General features: G+C 31.8%; 1 protein-coding gene across 29 annotated transcripts in view; it reads right to left on the bottom strand.

The window, feature by feature from the left end:
• The window catches only part of PCDH11X (protocadherin 11 X-linked), a 728,596-nt gene that overhangs the window by 113,441 nt on the left and 590,175 nt on the right, over positions 1-24,980 (bottom strand). For 14 of the 29 annotated variants that reach the window (XM_085006470.1, XM_021080411.2, XM_085006456.1 and 11 more), the window contains one exon: positions 12,927-12,950. The exons of the other annotated variants lie outside the window; for them this stretch is intronic. In XM_085006470.1, coding sequence (XP_084862596.1) covers positions 12,933-12,950 — 18 coding nt within the window. In that variant the 3' untranslated portion in view covers positions 12,927-12,932. The remainder of the gene's footprint in view (positions 1-12,926; positions 12,951-24,980) is intronic. 29 annotated transcript variants of the gene reach the window in all.

Raw genomic sequence — 24,980 nt, 5'->3', positions numbered from 1 at the left:
TTTTCCTTTATTTATAAGGACCTTCTCATAATGAGATGTATGAATTTATTCTAAAATTGACCTTTTATTCAGAAAAAAAGTCATTTTCAATGATCATTACAGATCTACCAGCTCTGCAAGGAAAAAAAAAAAACTCAATAAACTGACTTTGATCTATAAAATTGGATTTAAATGAGTATTTTCTTTATTAAATATATGTAATGTCAAAACTATTTAAAAATTAATTTTCTTTTGTGTAAATGATCTCGAAATGTATGCAATTCCAAAGAACATTAGAAAAAAATAGAGCAGCTATTATTGATTTAACTTCACCATTACTGTCAATGATCTTGAACCTATATTCTGTTTTACCTTCTGAAAAATTTTATATATCCTGTAACCTCAGTAAGTGTATTTTAACACCAACTTTCTCTCTGATGTTATTTTTACACATATTCTCACATTTTTGATAAATCCGTACTTTTTATTCTGTGCTATTTTAAGAATCCACATTAATTAGTACCATAAACATGAATATTTGTTGAACCATAGATCTCAGTTCATTATGAAAAATTTTTCTCTGATCTGCTATATTCTTATATTCGATCACTATAAATAATGAAAATAAACTAATTCAGTATATAATTATTTATTAATAATTAAATAATCTATATGAGGTAATTAATACATAATTTATTAATGAATATTAATTCATTATGAGCCAGGCACACTATTCCAGGCATTAGAGATACATCAGTGAACATGATAATAAGGCTATTCTTAGCTAATAAAATAATAGAATTTATTAAAAATAACATAAATGTAGTCCAATTCTTTTATTTCCTCATTTCACAATTTAAATTGTGGAAAACTGTTCACAGAGTATTGAGCACCTGTTTCATTGAAAGCTAAATTTTATATTGTCACAATAGTTCACAAGATATAAGATTTTTAAGCACTAAGATAGTTTTATAATTAAATTTTGATGGTGAAAACAATTAGCTTAGAAGGCATACAGAATTAGGCTCAAAATCTTGCTTCAACATTATCTTTGTGAAATGGTCAAGAAATTGTATTTTGACTTTTGCTTTTTCATCTGTAACCTGAAGATAATATCTACCATGTGAGGATTAAAAGATACTGAATTTAGAACTATATATTCAGTTAAAGATTGCTATTATTTTAGCTTTTTATTTCTAATGGTATACCTTAACTAGTAGAAAAATAGACTTTATCATATTTTAATATTACAATAGATGAAATGTATCCAATAAATGTAATCATACTTAAAACTGATTCAATGGGTGGTGTCAGCTAGCATTGTAGTGTAAGTAATTCACAAAATCCTCTCTTTCATGAAAACACTGGCCAAAATACCACAACCATTTTTTTTTCAGAACTCTTGAAACTGCCAAAGCCTTAAGCAAGCCAGAGCATTTATTCAAGAAAAATGACTGAACAGCAAGGTTTGGCATGTTTTAACTTATACTAGACCCATTCTCAATCATTCAGCTTGAGTAGCCTTGAAAAACAACAGCCCACATTCTGGGGGCAGCTTGGTAGCCCCTGGAGAAAGTAGAATGGAATTGAAGCTATTTGAAAAGCTTCATTCCCAAAGAGTTGTTATTATATTATCAGTTTTGTGATCCCCTGTAAGACCTAGTTTTAGAATGATACAGAGCTCACCTAGTTCTAAAAGCCTTCTTCCAGAGAGCTGTTGTTGAAAATAATTACAGGCTAGTGTTTTAACATTTCAGCTTCCTGGGGGGCAGGGAGATAGATAACAGTTGGAGTATACAATAGATTTACCAAAAGCTTAAGAGAAAAGATGGGGGATGAAATTTCAACAGGGGATTTGATAAGCCACAATACATTCTCGGGTAGCTACAAACACACATGGGAAGGCCTCGTTACATTCTCAGGAAGGACCTGATAAAGCCCTCAACTTTTGCCTCTGGCTAACTTTGAGGCTCTGTATAAGTCCAAGTAAAAGCTAAGACAGAGATTTAAAGTGCCTGGCTGAGTGTTAAAGACATGCTCAACAGACACAAAGATCTTCTCAGCAAAGGCTAGGAGATTTGTAGTTCAAGGCATTTAAGGAAAGCACTGTCCAATCATCAGCTTACTAGATAGTTATGCAGGTAAATTTTTCAGTGGCTGCACATAACAAATTAGGCAATAAAGAGATTAAAGACATCTATATTGGAAGAGAAGTAAAACTCTCTTTTCACAGATGAGATAATGTTGTATACAGAAAATCCAAATACACAAAAATACTATTAGAGTTAATAAATAATTTAGCAAAGTTGTAGGATATAAGATAAACATAGAAAAGTCAATTTTTATACACTAGCCATGAGCTACTTGGAAATAAAATTTAAAAAACAGTTCTATTCACAAAAAAATAATAAAATGCTTAGAAATATATTAACAAAGGAAGTGCAAAACTTTAAAAACTGAAAAACAGTGAAAAATTATAAAGAAAATTTAAATAAATTGAAAGATATTTGTGTTCATGGATTAGAAGACTTAATATTATTAAAATGGTAACACTTCTTAAATTGATCTACATAGCCAACACAATTTTTATTAAAATCTGTGCTGATTCTTTTAAGAAATTGACTTGCCATCCTTAAAGTTCTTATGGAACTTTAAGAGATCCAGATTAGCCAAAATAATCTTTAAGAGGAAGAACAAATTTGGAGGAATTCTTTCTGATTCCAAAACTTATAGCAAAATTATAATAATCAAGACACTGTGGCACAATCATGACATGTAGATTAATGGACCACAATTTCATTCCAGAAATAAACCCATTCACTTTGCTCAGTTTTTGAAATGAATGCCAAGATAGTTCGATGGGTAAGGAATAGTCTTTTCAACAAATGCTGCTGGAAAAATTTGATCTACACGTACCAAAAAAAAAATGAAGTTGAACCCTTATCTCACACCATATCCAAACTTTAACTCAAAATGAATCAAAGATAAATGTAAGAGCTAAAAACTATAAAGTTTTTTGAAGAAAACATGGGTGCAATTCTTAAAGATTTCGTAATAGATATTGATAACTTGATATAAAACCTAAGCATAATCAGCCAAATTAAAAATAGATGAATAGGAGTTCCTGTTGTGGTGCAGTGGAAACGAATCTGACTAGGAACTATGAGGTTATGGGTTCGATCCTTGGCTTTGCTCAGTGGGTTAAGGATCCAGCGTTGCTATGGCTGTGGTGTAGGCTGGCAGCTACAGCTCCAATTCGACCCCTAGCCTGGCAACTTCCATATGCCATGGATGTGGCCCTAAAAAGAAAAAAAAATATGAATAAAAGATCATACAACTTCACCAAGTGGGTTTCATCCTAAGTTCACAAGGATGGTTTAACATATGCAAATAAATCAACATCATATACCACATCAACAGAAAAATCAAAAACCACATGATCATCTCAATAAATGCAGAAGAAACATTTGACAAAATACAACATCCAATTTTGATAAAAATTCTTACCATGGTGGGTATAGAGGGAACATATAATAAAAGGCATTTATTACAACCCACAGCCAATATAATATTCAATGGTTAAAAGCTGAAAGACTTCCTGCTAAAATCTGGAACAGGACAAGAATGGTCACTCTCACCACTTTTATTCAACATTGTATTGGAAGTCCTAGCTGCAGCAATCAGACAAACAAAAGAAATCGAAAGCATCCAAATAGGAAGAGAAGAGGTAAAATTGTCACTCTATGCAGATGACATGATACAATATATAGAAAACCCTAAGGATTCCACACAAAAACTATTTGAACTGATCAACAAAGTAGCAGGATACAAGATTAACATTCAGAAATCAGTTGCATTTCTGCATACTAACAATGAAATATTAGAAAAGGAATATGAAAATGCAATACCTTTTAAAATAACACCCCCAAAAATTAAATATCTGGGAATAAACCTGACAAAGGAGGTGAAAGACATATGCTGAGAACCATAAAACATTAATCAAGGAAATTAAAGATGATTCAAAGAAATGGAAAGCTATCCCATGCTCCTGGAATGGAATAATTAATATCATTAAAATAGCCATACTACCCAAAGCAATCTACCAGATTCAATATATTCCCTACCAAATTACCCATGATATTTTTCACAGAACTAGAAAAAAATCCAAAAATTTATATGGAACCACAAAAGACCCAAAATTGCCAAAGCAATCCTGAGGGAAAAACGAACAAACAAAAAAACAAACAGTAGGCATAACTCTCCAAGACTTTAGACAATACTAAAAAGCTGCAGTAATCAAGACAGTGTGGTACTGGTACAAAAACAGACATACAGACCAAAGAAATGGAATGGCGAGCCCAGAAATAAACCCAGACACTTATGGTCAATTAATTTTGACAAAGTGGGCAAGAACATAAAATGAGAAAAAGACAGTCTCTTCAGCAAATGGGGCTGGGAAAACAGGACAGCTGCATGTAAATCAATGAAACTAGAACACACGCTCACACCATGCATAAAAATAAACTCAAAGTGACTTAAAGACTTAAACATTAAGACAAGACACCATCAAATCCTAGAAGTGAACATAGGCAAAACATTCTCTGACATCAACCCTACAAATATTTTCTTAGGTCAATCTCACAAAACAACAGAAATAAAAACAAAAGTAAACCAATGGGACCTAATCAAACTTAAAAGTTTTTGCACAGCAAAGGAAGCCATAAAAAAAAAAGGGGGACAACCTACAGAATTAAAAAAAAATAGTTGCAAACGATGCAATCCAAAAGGGCTTAATCACCAATATATACAAAGAACTCATACAACTCAACACCAAAAAAACAGAAAACCCAATTGAAAAATGGGCAAAAGACCTAGACATTTCTCCAAAGAAGGCATACAGATGGTCAACGGGCATATGAAAAAAAATGCTGAATATCACTAATTATTAGAGAAATGCAAATCAAAAGTACAATGAGGTACTACCTCACACTGGTCATAATAGTTATCATTAACAAGGCTACAGATGACAAATGCTGGAGAGTGTGTGGAGAAAGGGAACCTTGTTGCACTGTTGATGGGAATGTAAATGGATACAACCACTATGGAAAACGGTATGGAAGCACCTCAGAAAACTAAATATAGAACTACCATATGATCCAGAAATCCCACTCCTGGATATATATGGATATATATATATATATATATATATATATATATATATATCTCATTTAAAAAGATTCATGCACCCCTATGTTCATTGCAGCACCATTCACAGCAGCCAAGACATGGAAACAACTTAAATGTCCATCAACATATAAGTGGATTAAGAAGATGTGATACATATACACAATAGAATATACTACTCAGTCATAAAAAGAACAAGATAATGCCATTTGCAGCAACATAGATGGAACTAGAGATTCTCATACTAAGTAAAGTAAGTTAGAAAAAGAAAGATACCATATGGTATCACCTATATGTGGAATCTAAAATATGGCACAGATGAACCTATCTGTGGAACAGAAACAGACTCACAGACAGGGATAGCAGACTTGTGGTTGCCAAGGGGGAGGTGGAGGGGGAGGGAGTGGGATGGACTGGGAGTTTGGGGTTAATAGATACAAACTGTTACATTAAGAATGGATAGGCAATGAGGTCCTATGGCAAAGCACAGGGAGCTATGTCCAATCACTTGTGATGGAACATGATGAAAAATAATATGCAAAAGAGAATGTATATACATATATGACTGGGTCAATTTGCTGTACAGCAGAAATTGACAGATCAGTGTAAATCAACTATAATAGTTTTTAAAGTTTTTAAATAGATGAATAAGATTTCATCAAAATGACTTTTGTACTTCAAAGGACAATATCAAGAAAATAAAAAGACAACCTACAAAATGAGAGGACTTATTTGCAGATCACATCTTATATGTTATTAACATCCAGAATTTAGAAAGAATACTTACAACTCAATATTATTATCTCAATAAAAACATTAAATCAACATATTATAGTTCTGCTATATAAGCATTCAAAGAGCAAACATTTATAATAATTGTATTTAAGGGAAAATTGAAAAGTTGAAGAAATTACAACATATATTACAGCTAAAACTCATAACAATGCAACAAATTCTTTAAAATCAGGATGTGTTAATTAGTCAAAAAAATTTTATAATTTTATAATTTTATAATTTCCAGTAGAGAAAGTATTAATTAATAAGTAAATTCTAAAAGCAAGCAAATTTGCATGGTATAATGCTGATTTTTAATTTCCATTAGGGTGTAAATAAGAATTATTATTATAATATTATCATAGATAAAATGCATGAAAATATAAAAGAACATATGGAATAAATAAAGCTTTGGTAGTATTTTCTTTTTAAAACTGCATTTTTTTGAGCATCAAGTAATTATAATAAAATATTAAGCTTAGGAGGTCATAGCGCTAACCTCAAAAATGAATTAAATCAGGCCAAGCAGTTACTGATAACTATGGAAAAGGAATGATTTTAGATTTGAGCAATCAGATTACCAAGTTAAGTAGTTCTATTATCTGACTCTAAATCAATCCTGATGGTTTTAGCAGCTTGAAAAATGTGGAAGAATATGCAAAAGTATATATGATTAAAAACTAGGTTTGTTTATACAGTTTTAAACAAAATTCCAATATCATTTCTCATGATGAAACTTACATACTATTTTGCTTTTTAAATGAAATGCAGTCTTATAGGAGGCATGCAAGAGTACATTCTCAAAGTGATCTATTCAGGCAGACTATGGCTAATACTTTCTGCATCTGAATATTTTGATAAAATGTTGTAAAATGTATGTTTTTCCCTAGAAATTCCATTCAAAATTTATCTCTATGTTATCCTAAAGCAAAGTCCTACATAGAATACCGTAGAACAATAATATTAAAAAATCTTAATTTCACATATTTATGAATAAATAGTTTCACCTCTGCCTCTAACTTCCATCTATAACTATGACTATACTAGTAAATTCCTCCCATGTCATCCCTTGCCTATTGGGGAGAGATTAGAGGATGAAGGAAGGGAATTAATATAGTGCCTGGCATGTACCAGATGCTCAAGAAAGATTGTCGAATAAGCTGTCAAGAGGTCTGTGAATGGGAGGGTTGGGAGAAAAAGGTAGGACTGTGTAAGCCTTTTAGGGAACTCTTTATTCTCAAGGTGCATTAACATTAAAGGAACAATAGGACTATATCTACTAATATAAGCCAGTTTGATGAATAACTGTTAGAGGAAATCATGTAAACACCTATTTAAAAATAACCCATTGTTTGAAAGTGATAGACTTCATCTGTTGCAACTTTGAAATGTGAACTTTGAAATGTGAACTTTGAAATGTGAACAATGTTTTATATCTGCTCATTAAAAGTTGGTGATTATTATCATTATCATCAAAATGGATATTTTAAAAAAGATAATAGCGATGACTTAATGCCATACATCCTGCATTCTGCAATCATCTTTTCTTTCAAGAGCTATATGTAAATTAATGACAACAGAATCACTCTAGAATTGAAAATTTTGTAAAACTAACCAAGAGTAACAGTAATTTCCAAAGTGCTCTATGAGAACTAATTTCAGTATTTCAACTAAACATTTTTACTAGAAATGTTTAGAACTAATCTTGCCACAAATTACACAGATATTCAGGCATAAAAATTAAAATGAAGCCTATTTCTTTGATTAATGAGTAGTCATATGTTTTGTCCTAAACTGTATGGCCTCAGGTTTATAGTTATATGTTTGATATACTATAATTTCTTGGATCTTTATTTTGGAATGATGATCATTTTCAAAATACCTTGCCAAATTTGTTTCTGGCACACAGCACTGCTTAAAGTCATTTTTTAACCTGCGAAGTCTAGGAAATACACCCTATGAATATGTAGACCATGAATACCACATGTATACATCTATTATATAAATATTTTAGATTTGTTTAGGAGATTACAGGCTCTTATTTCATGTTCTTAGAAGTTCACAATCTTACATTCACGTTACCATGGTAAATTATATTACTAATCTCTTAAAATTAAAGTACCACATTTTTTTTATGAACTGGACGAAAGAAACTTTAGCCTACTGGCTCCAGTTCTGGTAGTGATTCATACTGATTATTATAAAACCGTATACAATACATGTTTTGAAATCATCCATGCTCCAAGATGAGCAAGCATCAATCAATGTTCTCTACTGAGGACTTCTCTTGAAAACTACTCAAGAATTTCAAGAACAAATTGCAGTGGGTTGTGGCTCTTAAGAACCTCAAACATAGGACACAAAGTCTACAATTCAAAGTGCTGACTTTGATCTATGCAGCCCTTTTGCCGCTTCACATTGGACATTTTTTTATCCCTCATGGCAGCAAAGATCAACAAGAGTATCTTTCCCAAATGTTTCCTTTTTTCTTTGAAATTTGACCAGCCAGGGGGAAAATATTCTCAGATGGATAAGTATAAATTCAAGGACTTTGAGGGTTTTTTTTTTTGTTTGTTTTTCATCAAGGTATAATATCAATCCAGTGTATACCAAGCCCCCCCCCCCTTTTTTTTCTCTACAGCCCAATCCCAAATCCTTAGTCTTTGAGAGGGATCTGAAATTGTTTTGATATAGTATCCACTGGTCTCAGGTAGCTACTGAGCTCTTAAAATGTGGCTAGTTGGAATTGAGATGTGCTTTACACATAAAACGCATGCCAGATTTCAAGATTTACTATGAAAAGAAATGTAAACTATCTCATTAATAATTTTATATTAATTACATGTTGGAATAATGATATTTTGCATAATGATATCTTGGGTTAAATAAAATATATTACTAAAATTGATTTCACCTTTTTTTTTGTTTTGCTTTTTTAAATGTAGCCCCTAGACAATTTAAAATTACATGAGTCTCTTATAATATTTCCACTTGACAGTGCTGATCAAAATCAATAGTAATAAATCACTTGATATTCAAGACTCCTGGGTTATATTCTCAGATCAACAATTTACCTAATGAGAAAATGGCCTTTTCAACAATCAATTGCTCTGTGTGTGTGCGTACTAGAAAAAAACACCATTTGTAAAGTTATGTTTCAACCAAAAATTTCTGCCTCATGGTAGACCCAGCTTTTGATAAGACATCTGCAAAGTCAAAAAAATGTAATATTTTGTCATTTTACTGTGTCGGTCAAATAGTATCAATTTCAAGACAATGTAATAGAAGTGATGTGTATTAAATTTATGCTTTATGAAATGAGGATTACTATTTTAATTAGCTGTAGCAGAAATAATGCTTATGGCTCATTTAAATGTTTGAGCCATGATTTGCTAATGAGCAGCTGACTATATGTCACTTACCAATACCATTTATTTCTCCTACATAGATCTTTAAAAGAACAGTAGTATAAACCCAGAGTATGAAGTTTAACAAATGCATTTTCTACTTACAAATTATACATGGTTTCAAAGCTATGCCAAGAGGTTTTAATCAGAATTATCAGACTGTAGTACCTCACCCATTTTCTAACTTTCATACACTGCATGGCCTCAAAAAGATACTAATTTTTCTTCCCTAGTCTACTTTTGCATGATAAATAATATTACATTTGTTTCTTTTTTCCTTCATTATAAATAAACTAAAAAAGCAATATAATTTTATTATAAAGCACATTTGTTATAGTTCTATGTGTCAATGTATAATATATAATATGGTGGAATGAACTTATATATTATCTAAAGAAGGCAATTTTAGATGGTAAAATATGCAAATGCTTCATAAGACAAGTTCTTTTACAAGTATTGTTCTATGACATTCATAAACTATTGTCAATTATTAGTAATTTAATACAAAACTAACAAAAAGGTATAGTGATTTTGTCATTTGTCTGAAAATTTAGGCAGATACTAAATTAGCATGAAGTGATTAATATTATGGCCAATGCTATAAATTTTTCATTTGAAACTTACATCATGCATTTTCATTAACTCTGGGCCATGAAAATAGATACCTTGTGAAAAGACAATACTTTTTTACTAATTGCCATATGAAAAACTCCACATGTATCAGGCACGAGGATGAATTATATTTTATATTCACAAATTCTTATTAACTAAGTAGTTGGATGAAGATAAGTGAGGGGATTCATTTGGCTGAGAGATAATTCAATTTCCTAGTCTCTCCTAGAAGCTTCCACCTCAACCTGTTTTCCCCAACAATCTCATCCCTAAACAGTTTCTCCAGACTCAAATTCAACATTCCAAGTCTAAAGTAATGAACTTCTAAATTACAGCTGAATCTTGAGTACTGACAATAAATATAGAAACCTAGCTCAAGAAGAGACCTCCGAGACTTATCTAAGGGCCAAGAGGGTAAAAGTTATGTAATAAAATACTGTAAAGATATGCAAACAATCAGCTTAGATAGCTGAGTGTTACTGTGGACAACAAATGATTGCAGGTAGACAAAATCACTGGCATTCTATTGCTCAAACCCTAGACCTCAATGAAAACAGAAAATGTAATTAATATATTATATCTGAAACTCTTATTCTTATGTTAAACCATGTCCATGTCCACAAAAAAAGAAATTACACTTACAAATTCAAAGAATTATTAGAGTATTACATTATAAATGTTTATTAATATACATTTTCCTCAGGAGGAGGTACAGAAGAATTTGTTCTGAATGATTTGACAAGTATGTGTTTGCAATTTCTTCCATGCGGACAAGTAAAGCACACCAGAATTAGATATAATTCTCTTACTACTAAGAATTCACATGTATATATCTAATTTACTATGAGGGGAAGAGCCTGTGTATTTTCATATTTAAAAAAAAATTCAATGTCATCCTTGGTAATCAGTCAGACTTCAATAGAAAAGCTAAATGCATGAAATAATCTTAGTTTTAGAAATTTGTGATTAGGGTCACAGAGGGCTTTTTCCTCTTTTATGCTGACATTTAATTACATGAAATATGCTGAAGAAATTGTATTATGTGAGTTAAATAATAGCAAGTCTACTCAAATGAGCTGATGATGGAAAGTGGATATACAAGATATAGTATGAAAATTATCATAAAATATAGCCACAAAAGGCACTATGGTGTTTCAGTGCAGCTCAGAGTAAGATCCCAGATGCATTATGAATATACTAAATAAATAGCTTTCAATTACAGCAAAATTTAAAATATGGGTTTAATTGCAATGATCATTACTTATTTGTGTATTGATGAAAGTTCAAAAATCTAAATAATAGTGTTTTATACAGATATAGTGCTTTAAAATTATCAAATGAATTTTTATATTAATTAACCTTCCTTTGCCTCAGTTTCTACCTCTGCAAAAAATAGATAAGATGATAGAATTTACACATAGAAGTGGTGTAGATTATGACATTTGTTGATTATTGTGGCAGTGTATAGAAAATAGTATATACGCTGTTTCGGATTTTTTGTTTCTTATTCTTATTCTTTTTCTTACTATTATATTCATATGTTTCAGCAACATGACTTCTCTTTAAGGCTTAAGCATAATTATGATTATTACATTTTTTTTTAATAAAGGAAAAAAGAAATGAAGACTCTTAAGTTTAAAGGCTTGGCCAAGTGTAAGCATCTAGTCAGGTCATTAGACATCAAGATGTCCCAGCTCACATTCAAATGCTCATTCCACTATACCTCTGAATAATTATGATCAAAACATTTTGACTTTGTATCACAACCACAAATACATCTCTATGATGATTATATAGCTGTAGAATCTGAACAGTATCTATCAGAGGATACCTAAAAATTAATGAGGAGAGAAAAACAATGAAAAGTACATACAATGCTTCCACTTTCCCTTGAATAACCCATGTTAACCATTTAATAATTAAGACTTTCCTGAGGAGTAAAATATTTAGCTTGAAACTTCGCTATTTAGAGGATGGTCAAAAATGTATCATGGATGTTAGAAGTAATTATATAAGATCACAAGAGAACTACTCCAATGCAATATAAAAAGACCAAGGCAACATTGCAAAAACATTTAAAATATCAAAAAATAATAAAGATTGCTATTAGTACTAATGATATGTGAAAAGTAAAGATTAAAGAGCAAGTTCCTTACATAACAAATTAGATTTTTATGACTGATTTCAGAAAAATTTATTCTTTGTTATTTCCTCTTGGAAAAAATATATGAAGTGAAATGATACATTGTCTTAAACAACAATGAAACAATAAGATAGATCCATCCTGAAGTATGAAGTAGACAGTAAAGAAAAGAGAGCATATACACAGAGAAAACAAATAGATTTGGAACATTCAAAATACCCTGCAGCATTGTAAAACTTTATAAGCACAATACAATTATATACATTTTAACTGACTGCTTAAACTCCAGGTTTAAAGATAGCTGTTTTCTGTGACCATATCTTAACTTAGTATAGATTTGTGTGTAATCTCCATATTTTAATTTGGCAAAGAAATGCATATTATTTACTGGTTCACAATGAATGCAAACTTTGATTATTTTGTTATGTGTATATACAGCATATACAGTTTAGATATCAATTTTGAATGAAAATATAGAAAAGCAGAATTATATCTTTATTGCATCCTCAGACAAAATCCTGAATATGCTTACACTGTCAGAGGAGAAAAATTAAATTCATAGGTAATTTGAAAGTAACTATGGTAAGTCAAAAATAACTATAGGGCCACATTAACATCTAAAAATTAATTATACATAACTTGGAAAAAGCATCCAGTTATATCCAACTGACTGAATACCTTTCTTAGATATCAGTTTGTTTTAAGCATACTAAAAACGTATTTGAAGCAAACAGTTGAAATTGCAATGTTTTATGAAAAACAAACACAAAATCATTTTAAAATGAAACATGCACCGTGGTTATGACTTGTGTTGATTTCTACTGTACCTTTCTTTAGTCCAGGAATGAAAGCTAAAAAGAGAGTTTGATAAAATTAAATACAATAAATATTTTCTCTTATTCCCAACACATTATATTAATTTACTTAAATAAATGTAAATTGTAATACATTGCAATATATTTTCAACTTCATTTTGCAGATAATGTGATAACTAAGATAGATAAGGTAGAATATGATAACCCATAAAAACCTGTCTCCTGTAGTGTGTTTTTCTAAAGTCAGATCAAGCCTATGCTGACCTCTTAGGAAGTAATGATTGGTCCTTCTCCTAAAGCCATGTATTATTGAACTCAATATTTTTGCAAGAACTCAATAGATTTTTCTCACTTACTTTCTATGGTAACAAAGTATAGTCTCTACTAAAACTTCAGTTTTAATCATGGAACCTCCTATAGGAAGTGTAGTATAAGGAAAACATTGTTGCTTTTCCTCCAAGTCTGATATGGAAAAAATAATGGGAAAAAATTACCAGACACTAACATGATTAAGACACTTTAAAAAAATAATACAGCTATTTTCACAACTAAAATTTCACTTATTTCTCACCATTAGAAATGGAGGATTTGAGATCATTATAGTTATTATCCAGATAAATTCCAGCATTGCATTATTAAGCGACTTCTTTCAAAACACTGTAAGATAATGCTTGGCCTAAAACAAATAGCAAAGTCTATTATATATTTATAAACACTTGAATATGTGTTGATTTGGACAAATGACTCTCAGTTTTATTATTTGTAAAATTTTAAAGCCAAGAGTAAAAATTATTTTCTGATATGTTTAATAACATGCGTATAAGAATAAAAATTTTTAAGATAAACATTTTGAACTTGTTTAAAATCTATTTTGAATAAAATTCAAATGTTATGAAACTAAAAATGTATGAAATGTTTAGAGAGAAGCAATAGGTCAGGGATAGACAGAACAATGGAGGTGAAAGTAATGTTTCTACACAATAATATGGATTAATGAGAGAGCAATGCACAGCATTGTAAGTGTCGACATATACACGACACATTTATTTTTCATCATAAAGTGTTTCATCTATAAGCAATGTAATTTAATGGTAATACGAGTTGAAGCATAAAATAAAAAAAAAACAGTTCTTTTTCAAGACACATTAGGTAAGACTGATCTTCTAAATACAATTCTTCAACCCTGCACCACTCAAGTAATGGTTTTACTTCAATGATAAGTATCTCTCTCTCACATTCACACACACAATATTTCAATTTGTTAATGGAATTGATGATCAATTCCTTAATATCTAATGTACTAGAGTGAAAAAGAAAACCTGCCTTAAGCAGAGAAATAATGAAGTGCTTGCTTTCATTTTTAAGGCTAATTTCAGTGTGGTCCAGACCTTAGTTAATAAAATCTTTTCTAATTTGGTAACTGAAAGGGTCAGAAAAAACATAAATGTGCTTGGTCTAGACTTATTTCTAAGGATAAGGAGGCACAAATAAAAGATGTAAAACAAGTGACATGGAAACAATGAAAAAGAAAACAAACATTTTAAAAACTTATCCCAGGAGACACTTAGCTTCCAAGCTGAAAAATGAAAATTGGTTTATAAACCAATACAGTCAAATATTGATCAATTTTCCTTAAAATTCAGGACAATAAGCAGATTCTGAATAAAATTTTCAGCTCTGAAGATACTTAAATTCATCACATGAAAAATAGTCAAAAAGGGTCACATTTTCCCACTCTAAAGCAATATAAGTTCTCATATGCTAACACGATATCAATAGTCATTATAATTACAAAAATTTTTTGCATAAAGTCCATCTCCAAATGCATCCCTAAATACCAATTGCTTCATAAAGTTTAAAGGTTTATCACTGATATTTTTGAAGCATCCACATTTCTCAAGATTTTTCCAAGATCAAAGTAAGCATAGCCTTTGTCATTTGAGATACTAGGATCAATGTCAATCACTATACCAGCAATGATTTTTTTTTTTACTAATTAATCCAACCAGTTATATTAGAATGACTGTATAATTTATGTGTAACTGAAAGTGAAATTTTACTAATAAAATGAATATATTTGGAGCTCCTGTCATGGCTCAGTGGAAATGAATCTGACTAGCGTCCATATGGATGCAGGTTCGATCTCTGACCTTGCTCAGTGGGTTAAGGATCCAGGGACAGCTCCTATTCAACCCCTAGCCTGGGTACTTCCATATGCTCTGGGTGCGGCCCTAAAAAGACAAAAAATAAATAAAATAAAATAATGAATATATTTAATAAGATGCATTAGCTTTTACCAATAAAATTGTTTTCCAGATAAGTATTCAACAATTTAATATATTAATTAATAAATTAAAACACAATTAATAGTTCAGGTTTCATTATTTTTATTTACACATGCAATAATAATATAAAAATTTAACTTTGTGTAAGTGCTTACTTTGAAACATACTTGAGGTTTTTATATTACTTTCTAAATTTATACCTCAAACAAAATCTTTAGCAAAGTAACATGAATAATTAATTAGTAAACAGCATAAATTACTGGGATTCTTGTACTACAAAGTTTAAATTAAGGAAACACATTTTATAGTAAGAAATGCAGCTTCTACATAAGTCACATAAAATTACAAAAATTTTTCACAATAACAATACCCAAAAATGTTGTATTACTCTCTGCAAATGTATTTTAACATTTTGTTCATAATCCTAACAGGAGTGTTTAAATACTCAACAAGCAATAAGTGTTGTGCATGTGTGAAAATATCTGGATAAGTGTGAAAGAATTACTGATAAATAATACTTAGTAGCTTAAAGGTCAACAGAGCTCACCACAAAATTGAGAGTGTTGGCTTAATGTTTGTTGATCAAGTATCATGTATCAATCTATAACTGCCATTTACTTCAATAAAGTAATAATGATTATAGTTGATTTATTATGTATAATTTTTAAAGTCACATAATAAAGCTACTTCAATGAAATTTCTGAAAGATCATAATGTAGAGGATTAATAAGATTTGATAACTTCTTTTCTTTTTCTTTTTTTTTGGCAGTGCCTGAGGCATGTGGAAGTTCCCAGGCCAGGGACTGGACTAGTGCAACAGTAGCGACAACACTGGATCTTTAAGGGAATTCTAGATTTGAGAGCATTTTTAAGGTATTCATTTGGAGATAATCAGCTCTATTTATCAATAGAGTCAATTGAAGGATAATGTGTTCTATAAGTATTAAGTAAATATTTAAATGTTTCTTTATTTAATACATTGCCATGTCTCCTCCTTAACTCAGCTATGCATCATCTATGTCTTCTCATTAACTCAGTACTTTGCACTGCTTATTATGCTTCCAAAACAGGAAAAAAAAAAAAAAAAAGATAAGTGAAGATCCAATTCACCTAAAACTCAACATGGATTCTAAGTTATTATGGACTAGCTTTTTTTTTTTTTTTTTTTTTTTTTGGCCTTTTTGGGCCACACCTGCAGCATATGGAAGCTCCCAGGCTAGGGATCAAAGCACAGCTGCAGCTGCCAGCCTATGCCATAGCCACAGCAACATGGGATCCAAGCCACATTTGTGACCTACACCATGGCTCACAGCAATTCTGGATCCTTAACCCACTAAGCAGGGCCAGGGATTGAACACCCTTCCTCATGGATTCTAGTCGTTACCACTGAGCCATGAATGGAACACCCTATTATGGACTAACTTTTGAGAACAAGTTCCTCATTTATTTTCTTATGCCAAGCCACACAGGGTTTTGCACTGAAGGTCACAGCAGAATCAGTATAAAAATAAAAATACTGAACTTTGCAATGCCAAATTAATAGGCTGATACCTGCTTTTCTTTGAATAGTGCTAATTTTAAAGCATTCTACAAGATGTGCCAAGACGATCCAATTCTTCTTGATGTAGAATTCAAATCACCCCAGTGCATCTCCTGTTGATTGCAAAACTAATAATCTATGGCTTTATTGTACTTATGTAGATAACCTCAAGTATATTTCAAAGTAGGCACTTACACAAAATTAAATTTTTATATTATTATTGCATGTGTAAAAAAAATAATGAAACCTGAACCACACAAATAGTGAAATTCAAATCAAATTTTCTGTTCAAATTGTGTGAAAGGTTAAGGCTGCAAATGCAAAATCTACAAGGTGATTAGTATAATGATTATTTTATTTATAACATGAGCAGTGTTGCAAATATAAACTAAATTTCTCATCTCTGTATATTAAAATTTGCATCCATATACCTTTGGGTCTTGAGTTTCAATAAGTTAGTTTACTCCTGGATCAAGAAATATTCATTACCTGTAGTTGTATAATGATCATAACAATCCAATTTCATAGGATTTCCAACTACAGATGTGATAAATTCATTTAGTAATAAAAAAAATTTAAAAAAAGAAATATTCATTAACAAATTGACAACTAAATATAGAGACTAAAACTTAGAAATTCAACTCTTTTCACTAAATATGCAGTTACTATTTTCTACAATAATATAATTTTGCTTGACCAAACTCATGCTGTGCCACACCAAATGGCTCCTCTTCCTTTTTAGCTTAGAGTGGTACATATTTTTAAATTTCTGAAGTTAACACATTTTTTTCTGAATTGTAATGAATATTACAAAGGCTTTCTAATTCATAAACTATTGGCTATATTTTCTGCCTTTTAATTCAGGGGATATTTTTCAGGCCACAGCTTAGACTTGTATGTCTATTAAAATTCCTCTAGTTAACTCATTTTTCCTATGCATCACAAAATCTTTCTAATCCATAATCAATTGGTTTTCTGACCTTTTATTTAGGGGATGTCTTTGGGACCACTAAAAGATAATACTTTCAAGTGTCATTTTCTTTTTCATGTTGACAGTGTTTAAGCACAGATGTACAACTTAAATTTTTTTTTTGGCCATGCCTGTGGCATATGGAAGTACTCGGGCCAGGGATCAAACCTGCGCCACAGATGCAACCCAAGCTGCTGCAGTGACAAGGCTGGATCCTTAACCCACTGTTCCACAAGAGAACTATAAGGTAAAATTTAAATTTTATCTAGTATAAAATAAGTTCACAGGCCATGGACCTAAGCCCATTGACTCAATGTTTGACTCAACATTCTCAGTATACATATGAGGTTAAAAAAAATGAAATGACTTAAAATGTACAAACATACAACTAGAAGATACATAAGGTATAGAAATCTAAGGCTTAGTATACTAGTTACAGTAAAAATAATGTACTTCAAAACTAAGAGACTAGGTCATAAATCTTCTCACCTCAAAAAAGAAATGATAATTATATGTGACATGATCGAGGTATTAGCTAAAGTTTCAGTGGTAATCATATTGCAAAATGTGAATATATCAAATCAACACATTTCACACTTTAAACTTACACAAGGTTATAAGTCAATTAATAAATAAAAGGAAGTGAAATTACTTATCTTAGAGCCACGTAACTAATTAAAGGAAGTAGAGTTAGGACTCACGTTTTCTCTACTGAAGAAGTCACACTCTATGAAATATTTTATTGATGGTTTATTGATCATTTCCAAGAGATGGAAAAAATATGTGTATCAAAACCTATTTAGTCAAGACAAACATTACAGGAAGTATCAAAAAAAATCAGTGCTTTTAGAATATATTCAGGGGAAATTCCAATGTAGATGAATAAGAAATGTTATTTACCTTTCTATGTACACACCAATTGACAAGGGCAAAATAAGAGAAGAGCATACTTTCAGAATCAAAATCTTGGGAGTTCCCATTGTGGCTCATCAGAGATGAATCCAACTAGTCTCACTAAGCAGGCTAAGGATCCTGTGTTGCCGTGATCCTGTGTTGCCATGAACTCCACAGGGTATTTTGTCTTTTCACATGAATATACCCATTATTAAAAATATTAAGCTCTGCACACCATTTAAGGTACAGTTCAGAAACAAAGAGATTTCATTGGAGAAACATTTATATTTATATTTATATTTATATATAATATACATAATAGAAACAAGGAAAGGAAATAGGGCATAAAATTAACATTTCAAAACCTGCTTTAATTCTTTGGACAGAGGTTGATACACTTTTATACAAGGAAGCATAATTTTAAAATCCATAAGAAACTATTTTCAATAATATTCTATTTTTGACTGTCAATAAATACTGCATAGCTTTCCAAAACAATATTCTATTAATTTCACTTTAAAATTCTGTGCCAAATGAGAAAGATTGTAAACATTATTTATTGATAGTATTTTTTTCTCCCAATGCATCAATATAGAGAGATGTGTCTGGATGGACTAAGAAAATTTCAAATAAATTGGTTATTTTATGATGTATCTCAATATTTACATATCACATATTTAGGTAGATAAAATGACTGAAAGAAAAAGTATGGTGTTGGAAGTGTAATCTGACTTGATGATTCTCTTTTTTTTTTTTCATTTTTCCTCTTCATTTTTAAATTTTATTTATTTTTGAAATTACTCAATGAATTTTATTACATTTGTAGGTGTACAACAATCATCACAACACAATTTTATAGAATTTCCATCCCAAACCCCCAGCCCATCTCCCCACCCCCCAAGCTGTCTCCTTTGGAAACCATGATTTTTTCAAATTGTGGTTTCCAAACTGTGAGTCAGTATCTGTTCTGCAAAGAAGTTCACTGTGTCCTTTTTTTAGATTTCACATGTAAGTGATAGCATTTGATGTTGGTGTCTCACTGTCCGACTGACTTCACCTAGCGTGATAATTTCTAGGTCCATCCATGTTACTACAAATGCCATTATTTTCTTTCCTTTCAATGGCTGAGTAATATTCTGTTGTGTATGTATACAACATCTTTATCCACTCCTCTGTCAAAGGACATTTAGGTTGTTTCCATGTCTTAGCTATTGTATATAGTGTTTCAATGAACACTGGAGAAAATGTGTATTTTCGAGTCTTGGCTATTGCATATAGAGTGCTGCAATGAACATACGGGTGCATGTATCTTTTTCAATGAAAGTTTTGTCTGGATGTGTGCCCAGGAGTGGGGTTGCTGGGCCATATGGTGGTTCTATATTTAGTTTTTTGAGGTATTTCCACAATTTTTTCCTTAGTAGTGCTTGTACCAATTTAAACTCCCATGAAGAGTGTTGGAGGACTTGATGATTCTAAGCCAGAGACAAAGAGGATGGATGAGTATCCCAGAGGACAAGGTACAGTGGTTGAAACGTCATTATAAAATCTTGTATATCACAAATAACAGAATGTAGGGTTCCTAAATTTTGTCATATTAAGGCTTTTATACCCAAACTGTCTCTTCGAGAAATTAAAGAAGTAGAGAGGGTTGGAATTGACATATACCATAAGATCTACAAATAGATCGATACCAAGGACCTACAGTATAGCACAGGGATTCTCTTTATACATATGCTTTCATCTTCTCATATGCTATGCTAGCACCTAGGAAGTTGTGATTTCCTGTAATCACAGTGAATTAATACCAGCTTAGTCATAATACCAAGTTGGTAATTTTAAATAATTGGAGATTTTTTGTTTGTTTTCTATTTTCTATCCTTTCTCTCTTATATATATTTTATTGGGACTTTTGTGACAGTATAATCAAAAGCTTTGGCAGAAATTTTCATTCTTGGAACTGACTAGCTATTCATCAGTTGTATTTTAACATTGGAGAAAGGAGTTAAATTTGAAGCAATAAGTCATTTCTTAAAAAACAGTTTCAGGCTAATTTTATCCTTTCAACAATTTAAGGCATTGTAGCGAAGACAAATGACAAATAAATGTATTGCAAGACTTATATTTCCATTAGGACAGTAAAATGAAATGAAATCCAAATTCATGTTTGCTTGATACCAAAAGAAGTATTTTTTTACGTTTAGATGTAAACTATTTTAAAATCTAGTAATTAATGACAATATCCACAGGTAATTTTTATTCATAAAATTATTTTATATTTCAAATGTCAAATTAGTTTTAAATCTCAAATGTCAGTGGATAAACCTGACATATGGAAGTCTGGATAGAGAACTTAGGAATAAATAAGAAGAGACATTTTCCATATGGTGAAGCATTGGTTATCACCAATGTGGGGAACCAATCTTCTTAGATGATATGTTGATAAATACTTTTGTCAGCAAAGAACAAAGAGTAAAAGACAGTGCCACAAACATTAAGAGGAAATGAAAAGTAGAAGCAAGCTATTTCAAACTAAATTAAATAAAAATTTATATGGAAGACAGAGGAATAGAAGGACTGGAGCCAACTTCTCTCCTAAAAACAACAAAATTGACAACTAAAGGCTGAGCAATCTCCACTCAAATGGACTGGAAACCTAAAAAAGATACCCTACTCCAGAAGAAAAAGAGGAGGACACATCAAGAGGTAGGAGGGGTGATTTCACGATATAAACAACTCCATACCTCAGGAGTGGGAAGCACCACAGACTGGAAAGTAACTGCTTCACAGAGACTCACCTACAGGAGTGAGAGTTCTTAGCCCCACATCAAACCCTCACCTGTGGGGATCTGGCACTGGAAGAAAGAGCCCCCAAAGCATCTGGCATTGAAGGCCAGTGGGGCTTGTGCACAACAGCTCCACAGGACTGGGGGAAACAGAGACCCCAGTCTTAAAAGGTACACATGGACTTTCACGTGCACTGGATCCCAGGGCAGAGCGAGGTCTCCATAGGAATCTGGGTTAAACCTGACTGCAGTTCTTGGAGGTCATCCAGAGAAAACAGGGGTGAATGTGGCTTGTTGTGAGGGAGGGACATTGAAGGCAAAGCTCTTGGGAATACTCAGCAGCTGCCTTTCTCTGGAGGTGGCCATTTTGGGAAAATCTGGCCCACCCATCAGTCATCCTGAGAAGCCCCAGGGCAAACAACAATCCAGTTGGGATCACAGCCATACCCATCAGTAAACAGGCTATCCAAAGACCCCTCAGGCACACAGCTGCCTCTAATCCCATCCAGAGACTAAGTTCCGCCCACCAGAGGATTAGAATCGGCTCCACCTACCAGTGGGCAGGCCTCAGTCCCTCCCATCAGGAAGCCTACAGCAAGCCCCCAGACCAAATTCAGCCACAAGGGGGGCAGACACCAGAAGTAATTGAGGCTACAACTCTATTATCTGTAAAAAAGGTTACCACACCAAAAACCTATAAAAATGAAAAGACAGAGAACTATAACTCAGATGAGAGGGAAAGGAAAAACCCCAGAAAATCAGCTAAGCGAGGAGGAGATTCTCAGCCTCCAGGAAAAAGACTTTAGACTGTTGATGCTGAAGATGATGCAAGACATTGGAAATAAACTGGAGGCAAAGATGGATAACTTACAGGAAACACTGACCAAAGGGATACAAGATATAAAACTGAAACAAGAAGAGATGCAAAATACAACAACTGAAATAAAAAACTCACTAGAAGCAGCTAACAGCAGAATATAGGAGGCAGAAAAACGAATAAGTGAGGTGGAGGACAGATTAGTGGAAATTATGGATGTGGAACAGAAAAGAGAAAAAAGATTGAAAACAAATGAAGAGAGTCTCAGAGAACTCTGGGACAATGTGAAACGCACCAACATCCGTATTATAGGGGTGCCAGAAGGAGAAGAGAGAGAGAAGGGGACAGAAAAAATATTCGAAGAGATAATAGCTGAAAACTTCCCTCACATGGGAAAGGAACCGCTCACTCAAATCCAGGAAGCACAATGAGGACCATATAAAATAAACCCAAGGAGGAATACCCTGAGACACATATTAATCAAACTGACCAAAATTAAAGACAAAGAGAACATTTTGAAAGCAACTAGGGAAAAGAAACAAGTAACATACAAGGGAACCCCAATAAGGTTATCAGCAGATTTTTCAGCAGAAACTCTGCAGGCCAGAAGGGAGTGGCATTATATACTTAACGTGATGAAAGGAAACAACCTCCAACCAAGACTGCTTTACCCAGCAAGGCTCTCATTCAGATTTGAAGGAGAAATCCAAAGATTGACAGATAAGCAAAAGTTGAGAGAATTCAGCAACACTAAACCAGCCTTACCACAAATACTAAAGGAACTTCTCTAGGCAGAAAAGAAAAGAAGCAACAGGAAACAAAAATTCCACAAATGACAAGGCTCACCAGTAAAGGTATATATATAGTAAAGATATGAAATCATCCATGCACAATTATACCACCAAAATCAGAAATCATGAGAAGAGGAGTGTACAAATGCAGGACACTGGAGATGCACTTGCAATTAAGAGAACAACAACTTAAAACAATCTCATATACATATAGACTCTTATATCAAAACTTCAGAATAACTGCAAACCAAAAATCTACCATTGATATACAAACAAGGAATCTCTGGAGAAGAAACATATCTCATAGTAAATAAGTGCATAATCCACCATGAAGGGGGTCATTTGACATCATTCTTGGAATGCTGAAGTCTCCTTAGGTCTGATTCTGATTCCCTCTCCATCAAAGAATTTATGATAATTATAATTAAATAATGCAACTGTATAATTAAATAATATAGTTCTACAATTGTATTATTAATAACCATTTCTCTCCATGGTACAATGTAAGATCTATAATGTCTTGTTTATCACATCACCTAGAATGGTGTAATGCCTATATTGAAGAATCAATAAGATGTAACAAATTGTGAGGACATATTTATATAGTTACACTGTTTTTTAACCAATTTATGCATTTTATATTTTACTTATTTTCAGAGGGTGTATTATTTTTTTTATTCTTACCAGTTAATTTATTCTTTTTATTATGCTATATAAAATATTTAATGGTATATAAGGCTTTCTTCTTTATAAATTTATAAATTTTAGTTGCATAATATACACAATTTTAATATAATGCTAATTTTTAAAGAAAAATTGAAATGTAATAGATAACTCCAGAGGGAGTCACTTAATCTGTTTCTTAAGATCTATGATATAATAATCTGTGTGAATGTAATTGTGTTTAAATGTATGTGTTTTATTCTGTAAAAAGTAAAAATAAAATTTCAGAATAAAAAAAAATTTATATGTACAGGAAGAGGAGGAAGAGGAGGAAGGACATATTTTATCAGTATGACAGATTAACTCACTGCACAAGCCATGTTAAAAGGTTTTTTGAATAAACCAAATGCTATCTGCCTTAGAAATCATCTGCACTTCATGATTAGAAGACACAGATTCAAGGTAAAAGCTCTTTGAATACTCAAAATATAAATGTTATATATTTGGTGTTTGCAAAAGGAAAACATATCACTTGGAGATAAAATATTACCTAAGATCTACTTTTTACACAATAAGGAAAGAAATATAAATCTTTCCTATAGTATAAGTTTGATTCTATATTCACTTGAGTTCCTAAGTATTAATCTCTCCCTTTACTTTAGCTAAGTTTCTTCAAACACAAATTGATAATGTTTTTGCTAGCCAGGTTGGGGAATCCATACATGAATTGTGTCAAATATGCCGATTAGTATTGCTAAGAATCTGACTGCAATTTGGCCTAAGAAAATCTAAACCATGACCAGACAAGGCATTTATTTAAAATGTATTTCAGACCTATCTAGTCCTCTAATGCTCATTGTACTCAAAACATTATGACACAAGGATGTTCAAGAAAGGACAATTACAATATTCTAAGCATGTCCCTTGATCCCTGATCCTTAAGTAGTAATACTTTCCTATTTTGTTTCTATGCTTGTACTGGATCATATAGAGAAGTAACCAGTATTCACTCATTTACATGGTTACAATTTACTGAAAAGTGATTCTACTATATGTTTTTTAAATAGAATTAAATTCAAGTTCTACATGAACTTTGTAAAATTGAAAGGAAAATTCAGTAATCAAATTCAATACCCAAACCACAACGTATGTTTCCAACAACACAATACTCAATTATTCCGAGCTTTCCTCTCTAATTTGAAATATTATACCTAGATTTCTATTGTCAAGAGAAAGAGAAACATATTGATATTTTAAATAATGAATGCTAATTGATTTAGATCTAAGAATAGAGGGCTTTTTTTTCTACTAGAACAATTTTGC

This window comes from Sus scrofa, chromosome X (assembly GCF_054392235.1).
Source record: "Sus scrofa isolate SSC_HxYL_T2T_F1_AM1 chromosome X, Sscrofa_HxYL_maternal_Yorkshire_Landrace_v2.0, whole genome shotgun sequence".
NCBI classification, from domain to species: Eukaryota; Metazoa; Chordata; class Mammalia; order Artiodactyla; family Suidae; genus Sus; species Sus scrofa.
This window is presented reverse-complemented; position numbering and strand designations above follow the sequence as displayed.